Source organism: Vigna umbellata, chromosome 7 (genome assembly GCF_029865625.1).
Source record: "Vigna umbellata cultivar VRB3 chromosome 7, Vumbellata_1.0, whole genome shotgun sequence".
Taxonomy (NCBI): domain Eukaryota; kingdom Viridiplantae; phylum Streptophyta; class Magnoliopsida; order Fabales; family Fabaceae; genus Vigna; species Vigna umbellata.
Window position 1 is genome coordinate 12,487,535 of NC_142171.1, and position 8,394 is coordinate 12,495,928.

General features: G+C 35.6%; 1 protein-coding gene, 1 non-coding gene and 1 pseudogene across 2 annotated transcripts; all 3 read right to left on the bottom strand.

The window, feature by feature from the left end:
• Positions 1 to 2,314: 2,314 nt before the first annotated feature.
• Positions 2,315 to 4,741, bottom strand: LOC148195167 (octanoyltransferase LIP2p, chloroplastic-like). Its single transcript, XM_088094193.1, has 4 exons — positions 3,766 to 4,741; positions 3,425 to 3,689; positions 3,182 to 3,332; positions 2,315 to 2,810 (listed from the first exon to the last, which is right to left on the bottom strand). The coding sequence occupies exons 1-4, from the start codon at positions 3,921 to 3,923 to the stop codon at positions 2,494 to 2,496; spliced, it is 891 nt and encodes a 296-aa protein (XP_087950319.1). The 5' UTR covers positions 3,924 to 4,741; the 3' UTR covers positions 2,315 to 2,493.
• A 1,421-nt stretch (positions 4,742 to 6,162) lies between these two features.
• LOC148195168 (small nucleolar RNA R21) lies at positions 6,163 to 6,235 on the bottom strand. Its single transcript, XR_015781294.1, has one exon. It is a non-coding gene; the product is annotated as a small nucleolar RNA R21 (small nucleolar RNA).
• Positions 6,236 to 6,454: 219 nt separating this feature from the next.
• On the bottom strand, positions 6,455 to 8,231 carry LOC124826862 (CBL-interacting protein kinase 2-like; annotated as a pseudogene).
• Between the last annotated feature and the right edge of the window lie 163 nt (positions 8,232 to 8,394).

Sequence of the window (8,394 nt, forward strand, 5' to 3'; positions counted from 1 at the left end):
AAGTGGATAATCGATTATCTTGCGTTAAATAGTTGACAACGAATTTTTAGAGGCATCCTTGAGTGAGATCTCTATAAATTGGCTTGAGACTCTCATTTTAAAATACGAACTACATAAATTTCAAAAATCTTATCTGTTTTGCTATATGTTGTGATTAGGGATGACAACAGGTCGGGTCAGGCACAGATAGTGTCTACCCGCAACTCGACCCGCATACATAAAACATATCTGTTACCCTCTCCGTTACCCGCCGGATACCTGCATAAAAAAAACTCGCAGATTTTTTTCCAACCCGCGTATACTCCTTGGATACCCGTTCTCAATTCACAAATATTTTTTTAAAAAGTATTTTATGATTTTTTTAAAAAAGTTCAAATTAAATTAAAAAAAAAACATAATTTTCAAAAACAAAATTGGATGCCCAAGTCCTTTATTTTCAGAATTGAAAATGGGTCAAAAGTCCAAATCGCCTTTTTTATTGTTTTGTTTTTGTTTGAAAATGGACAAGCCCAAACCTTTTTTTTTTTAGGTTTTCAGCAGCAAACCCTAGGTTTCTTTCCTAGAACTAGAGAAGTTCTCCACGACAACTTCCTTCTCTCACCCATAGTCATTCCTTCTTCTTCAATTCTCTTCCCATTTTAAATTCATAGAACAATCTCTTATGCACGTTGCCAATAACACCAAATTCAACCAGATTTGTAAAAAAAATATAACAAAGCCAGGATTATCTTCACTTAAGCAGATATGGAGATGCCAACCCTAGCTGTGATACGTGTGTTATAGGTTTGTGTAACCCTTATACTTGTAGCTTGAGAACTTGGTGTGGACATAGAGCGAGAACTTTCATGAAAATTGTAATTGAATGCAGTTGTTGTTGCTTAAGTCAAAGTCTTGTCATCCTTTGTGAATATTCAAAAGAGGTGATCATCCTTTGTGAAAGATTCGAAAGAGATGTTCATCCCTTGTGACTTTTAAGGAAAAAGAGTTTTATTTCTTAGAATAACAAGAGAAGTGTTATAACCTTAAACTTGTTTATTTTCTTTATGATTGTACCAGTTTGTTGGTTTGTAACGATAGATCCTTAATTCTCATTTGAGATTAACAACTAGGCATATAATTATTATGATTTGAACTCATATAACCTGTGTAATTTTCTCTCTTCCTTACTCCCTTATTTGTTTTAAATTATTTGTAAGGGATTTAAATTATAAGAGAATATTTAAAGACACAATTTGCAATAAGAAACTAATTCACCTATCTCTTAGTTTGTTATTTAAGCTATTGCACCATTGATAAAATGAAACATAAAGTGACAAAGGCTTAAATATCATGCTGGGACAAGTATCTCACCTTATTAAAAACCTTTAGCAATATATTTCAGATCAATTACCATTAAAAGATAACGTGTTCTTTAAATCAAAGGCAAAATTGCAAACTCAAAATATACTACAATCTTGATCATCCCTATATAATATATATCAACCACATCAACTCGGTACTAAGGCCTTCTTTTCCGTGTTGACTGAAGATTAGAAAAATAGACCCCAGAAATTTATATTTGTGAAACTTTGAAACAACCATCAAATTAACAAGGGTCGGTAAAATAAGCATGAATAATATTTTTTTCATAAACAAGATAGAGAACTATTCATTACATTGTTGGGGTTTTTTTGACAATTGTGATGATTGTTGATGAACAAACAATAGAACTATGTATTGGCTGACTAGATGTATGAATTCCAGTTTTTGTTTAATGTTAATTTTTTTAAAAGGTGTTTAGTTTAATGATAACTTTTTCATAAATGCCCAAACTTATATTTCTTGGAACAACATCCATCTCACCTACGGCAAAAAACCAATTTAGAGTATATTTGAATGCAAATCTTACCTTACAAATTGATTTTGTAAAGTTAAATTAATACTTAAAATTCATATCTTGACATGAGTCATAGATTAAAACTTATCCTAATAAAATTTGTGTTTATTAAGTATACTTAATGTTATTAATGTCTATATTCAATATACCTAATCCCACTAATGTCTAGTCACACACACATACACACATATACATATATATATATACATATATATATATATATATATATATATATATATATATATATATATATATATATATATATATACCTTGATGTGAGAGAAATATATTAAAAATTCTATATCGAATAAAAATAAGATGAATTTAGAATATATATGTAGATACACATTTTATCTTACAAATCAGTTTTATAAAGTTGAATTAGACTTAAAATTCTTTTTTTTTTTTAATATCTGAAGGCCATCCTCAAGATACATGAGCCACAATCTCAATAGTTTCATAATTTTTATCATCTACCTATTCATCCCAAGAAATTGGTAAAACGTTGAAAGTATGTACAAGTGTGTTCTACTGCAAAACAGATGATATTTCAGAGACAAGGGATATTATACCATCATACAAATTTAACCTTACTGTGCTTATTTGGTAAGAGAGCTTCATTTCCTTTCATACAACATGGAGGAAGAATTGCTTTTGTAACTGTATTCGAGCTGAAATGCTTGTGAAAATTCTTCAAGCAAGGATTTATGTGTAATATGAATAAGACTAGCATCATTCAGATGATGCAAATCCGCTCTTCCATGACCAACACCCTCTCTCACCAACTCCTTAATGCTTCCTACTTGACGGTTCCGAATTCCACATGGGATGATCCATTTGAAGGGAGACAAATCAGTTGTGACATTAAGTGCCAAGCCATGATAGGTTATCCAGCTAGACACTCTAATGCCAACAGCTGCCAGTTTCTCATTTCCTGTAATGCATTACTAAGGTAAAAGAAAAATTATTTGAATCATCACAAACTCACAAGCATAATTTTGATTTAATTTGTAATGTATTACTAATCTTGATTTAATTTGGATATTTATGTATGAAACTAAAATCTTATCATCTCAAATAAATCCCTCAGGGAATGTCACATGAAATGGACACAAATGTTATAGCCAAGAGAGAAAGATCTTATTGGATCATATTTGAAAATACTTTAGAGTTAAACTAGATAACTCCACGGCAGAACAACTATTATCTGCTAATGTGTAATAACCAAGATAATTCAGAATAGGGCAGGCGGTGCAGAGCAAAAAATACCAAATTACAAGTGTTAAATAGGATTTAGAGGTTTACCAACCCAAACACCAGTTAAACCTTCCACTGTAGAAGCCTGAATTGAAAATGTTGAAGAAAGAACACGAATGACAACCTCTTCAAGAGTCCTAAGGTACCAATGAAGATCCATCTTGTGCGATCGGAGGTTGATAATTGGGTACATAACTAGCTGTAATGCAAAGCACAGGTATGTTATCAATTGCCATACAAAATAAATCAAAATAGGAACCTAAACTGTAACAAGTGATTTAGTGCAAGCACCTGGCCAGGGCCATGGTATGTAACCTCTCCACCACGCTCAGTGCGATAAATATTAAAAGGAGCATTTTTCATGTCAAACTTGAGGTTCTCCACAGTACTAGCAGTGCCCAATGTATAAACAGGAGGGTGTTGTAGAATAATAAGGGTGTCATTACAATCTCCTTCCTTTTCAATCTGTGCCCTCTTGTCCCTGACAATTTCCTTTTGCCAAGACCATGCCACTTCATAAGGGACTTGCTCCTGGTGCAAATCAAAGAGATCACAGCTGCAAATTTAGTTTAATGGTTAGATTTTTCAAAGTAATATTAATGGAAAGGGAAGATAAGAACAATGCAACTTACATCCTTCTGCCGCCATTGATTACAAGAGAGGTGAATTTGGATGGTTTGGAATATAGAAGTGGCTTGTGCAGATCAAAGTAGGACCCTAGAGGTAGAGAAGGGTATGCTGGTGCTGTTGATGGGACTGTGGTGAAACAATATGTACCTAACAAAATCATGTCTAATTTGCTATAACTAACTCTCTGAAATTATACCTACTGTATGTGTAGTGTGAAAACAATGGAGCAATCAAAGGAAATTGGACGGAACGAGGGGATCATTGGACTCAACCCAAAATCCCAAAGTCTGAACATTGCCACCTGAGTTCACAGATTATGAGCTTGCAAACAGAACATGAAAAGGGAGAGGAACAATCTTCTTCAACGCCCTTCTGCACATGATAAATATACTAATTTAGTGATCATATTAAAATCATTTCATAGTATTTCTCAACATATTTAGAAGGGACAAGTCCAATATATCAATATCAATGACTCATAATTTGAGTTTAGAAACGACTTCCTTTCTCACATATTTAATTGATTCATCAAACATAACTTTTATATTTTCAACTAAAACAGAGCTAATAAAAGCATACACAAGCCACCAAAGTTGTTACGTACCTGAGTATGAAACTTAACTAGAACAACCTCTCACACACTCAACCTAAGCAAAATAATAATGAAAGAATGGAATTGAACTAAAGAATTTTTTTTATTGATGGTAATATCTGAATAACAAAAGTAAACAATAATTGGGAGCATAACCTCCTTTAATTACTTGGGAGCATAACCTCCCTCACAGGACTATGCCTGTCAACCAAACTCAATAATCAAAAGCATACCCTTAACCCTAGACTCTACCTTTATTTATACTAATTATTTTCCGCTCATCCTATACTGAATATTTCCCTAAGATATATCCTTATTTAATGTAATTATCTTATTCACAATATTTCCCTAGGATACATCCTTATTTACTATAAATATCTTATACTGAATATTTTCCTAGGATATAGCTCTATTTACTATAATTATCTTATACTGAACCTTATACTGAAATATAGCTTTATTTACTATAATTATTTCTAAATATTTCCCACCTATCCTAACTGTTTTCCCAGTTAGGATAGTCACTCTTCAACCGTTCGGATCAGGTCTTTCTTCCCACCGTTCGACCTGGTCCTTCTTCCCACCGTTCGACCTGGTCCTTCTTCCCACCGTTCGACCTGATCGCTCCCCGCCTTCCACCGTTCGGCCTGGTCGCTCCCTGTTGTCCACCGTTCGACCTGGTCGCTTCCCACCTTCCTCCGTTCGGCTAGACCTCTCCACGCCTTCCACCGTTCGGTGCCCTTCTTCTCCCTCACCGCCTTCCACCGTTCGGATACCGTTCTGCCTTTACGGTCAATACCGTTCGGCCTCACTTTCCTCCTACCTTTCTTCTCCTTCTTATATACTTTCCAACCCTTACATTACCTCCCACCTTACACCGTAACAAAAGTACATGCCCTTGTTAGAAATCTCACATTGACTAGAGATAAGACCAATTTATAATATATAAGTGAATACAAACCTCACCTTAAAAAGCCGATTTTATAAGGTGTGATTTGCATCCACTTATATACTTTAAATTGACATTATCTCTAGTTGATATGAGATAAATCAGTTTTCCAACCAACCTCGTATACCTCTCTGGAAGTCCACCTCTTAACATGGTATCAGAGTTAGGTTAGAGCCTATCCTAGCAATATTAGTTGTTTGTTGGACATATTGTTTCACCCACATTAATGTCTCTCGATGTGAGGAGGGTGTTGGAAGTCCCACATTGACTAGAAATAAGGCCAATTTATAATATATAAGTGAGTGCAAACCTCACCTTGAAAGTCAGTTTTGTAGGTTTGAGTTAGGTTTAAAGTCCACATCTTAACAACCACCGAAAAAAATGAAAGTAATATTTGATGTAAGAATCCCCACTTTCTAGCTGATACATTAATCAAGAACCAAAGAAGCTGAAATCCTCTCTGTTGAATCTTATGGTGACAGTCTTTACCAGTAAGATCAACATCAATAGGATAAAAAAGTAATGATGGCAAAAAGGGTCTATGCCTAATTAATATATGAACCAAGTGGAGAAGAGGAGGACCCACAAGGAAAACTCTAGTGGTAGACCTCCATAATCGGTAAGTTGATTTTGCACATCTATGACTCGAAACGCTTCCATGGTAAGAATAAAGAAGGCGAGCTTAGGGGCCGTTTATACATGCTATAACAGTTCATGACAGAGATGAAACCAAACTGCTTATGACACAAAATACTTCACAAATTGACAATTGAATCAGTAGAAATCTTTGCAATTTTGTCTAGACACATACTATTAGGACTCATAATGGATGCTAGATGGCACAATACTTCATAAGAACATCCCTCAGATTTCATTTCTCCTCAAGGGAATTCAGTCCACTACTTCCAATATATAAATCATCATAGGGAATCCCATTTATGACAATAAAGGGCAATAAATGCCACCCAACTTATGTGGCCTATATATATGAAAGCAAGGAAACAGATCCAAAGTACCGAACAGATTAAGCCATCTACAGAAGCATCCACTTTGTAAACCCCAACCCTCATCTACATGTCCAAAGCACCAAACCAAAAACCAATACTGTCCTCTGGAAAATACTTCAATAAAAGATCCACAACTGCAAATGTAACATCAACAACCAAGATTTTATGATCAAAACAGCTACAATGGTAACTGCATTGTCTGCAATTTCTGAAACATAGAAGATCACAATGAATCTACAATAGTAACAAGGATTTAAAACCTTGAAAATAATCATACGGTAACCGTCAAATTGATAAAAAAAAATAACAAACTTTTCCCATCAAAAGATAGAAAAAACTAGAACTTGGTGGATTTTAAATTAAACATTGGTCAGTCACCCTTACACAACACATTATACTCCCCTCAAAAAATGAAAAAGTAAAAGCGACATTGAGCTTGATTATGAGAGTCAATACTCCTATATCCCCAAGGCATATTGCCCTCACGTGTTGATGAGGAAACTAAGCAGCATGAGAAGGTTGGTGCCCTTCCTGAACTACTTCATGATGTTGTTTCTCTTGCTACGGTTGTTCTCCTTGCCTTGTCCAAACAATGTCTTCAAGTGCTGGTCTGATATCCTATGTAAAAAGCTTCTGATACTCCATGGTATCATCATTGGACTTTCGAAGTTCCACCATGTGGAGGTGTGGGGTAATCTCAAAAGTCCAGCATCAATACCTAAACTCCCTTTTCTGCCTTCCTGAACTACTTCATGATGTTGTTTCTCTTGCTATTGTTGTTCTCCTTGCCTTGTCCAAACAATGTCTTCAAGTGCTGGTCTGATATCCTGTGTAAAAAGCTTCTGATACTCCATGGTATCATCATTGGACTTTCGAAGTTCCACCATGTGGAGGTGTGGGGTAATCTCAAAAGTCTCAGCATCAACACCTAAACACCCTTTTCTGCCTTCCTTAGAACCCTCCAACTTCAACAAGCCTCCATCTTTTTTCCTTACTTTCGAGCAAAGCTTCTTACAAATTTCTTCCAACTTAGAGATTATACTCAAAGCAGGCTTATTTGACATGAACCGTATCTCTTTCATGGGAACAGTGTCCTCAAAAATACCAGATAAATCAAACTCAGTCGAGAAGGAGATAATAGCAAAAGAAATCAAATTACAAGACGTGGTCAATTCATGTTTTGATTCTACAATAGGTGGACCATCATTCTCGCACGCTTCAAGTATTCCATCAGCATTCAGGTGAGCTGGTTCTTGGTTTTCGGTTGCATTAATAGCAGGATTCTCCAACCCCACTTTAAACCAAGAACATTTCATAATTCTGACAATTGATATCCTGGTCTTTGGGTTTGGATCCAATATTCTGGATAATAACCGGCGACATCTGGTGCTAACTATTTAGGAAATTTGAATACCCCTTTACTGATTTTCCTGTACGTCTCCATCAGATTTGAATCATGGAATGGAAGATGACCAGCCAACAGAACAAACAAGATTACCCCACATGGCCAAATACCCGCTTTCATCCAATCATAACCTTTTCTGCTTATCACTTATGGAGCTACATAGGCAGAGGTACCACATGTAGTATGGAGTAATCCATCTTGGCGTTTGGATTCAGTCAAGGCACTCAACCCAAAGTCTGAAACCATCAAATTATCATTTTCATCCAAAAGTAAATATTCAGGCTCTAAGTCTCGACGAAACACACCCTTGCTATGGCAGTAGTCAACAGCTCTAATCAGTTGCTGAAATATTTCCTAGCAGCATCCACCTTGAGCCTTCCTTTGAGTACCTTGTTGAAGAGCTCACCACCTTTTGCATGCTCCATGACTTAATAAATTTTGGTTTTAGTGGCCATTACCTCATAAGGCTCAACCACATGCCGATGTCTGATTAATCTCATCACTGAAACTTCACGCTTAAGCTGATCAAACAATTCAACTTTAAAAAAATTCCTTATTAATTACCTTAATGGCCACACTCATGCCAGTTATCAGATTCCTACCATGGTAGACCTTTGCTAAGGTCCCTTGCCCTTATAACCTACCAAGTTCTTATTTTTGCAGAAGCACACCTCCCTT

Coding starts and splice junctions, on each gene's coding strand:
- LOC148195167 (XM_088094193.1), bottom strand. CDS start 3,923: ATGATTTTGTTAGGTACATATTGTTTCACCACAGTCCCATCAACAGCA. Junction 3,690..3,765: donor ATCAATGGCGGCAGAAGGAT/GTAAGTTGCATT, acceptor CTAAATTTGCAG/CTGTGATCTCTTTGATTTGC. Junction 2,811..3,181: donor TTTAACTGGTGTTTGGGTTG/GTAAACCTCTAA, acceptor AATGCATTACAG/GAAATGAGAAACTGGCAGCT.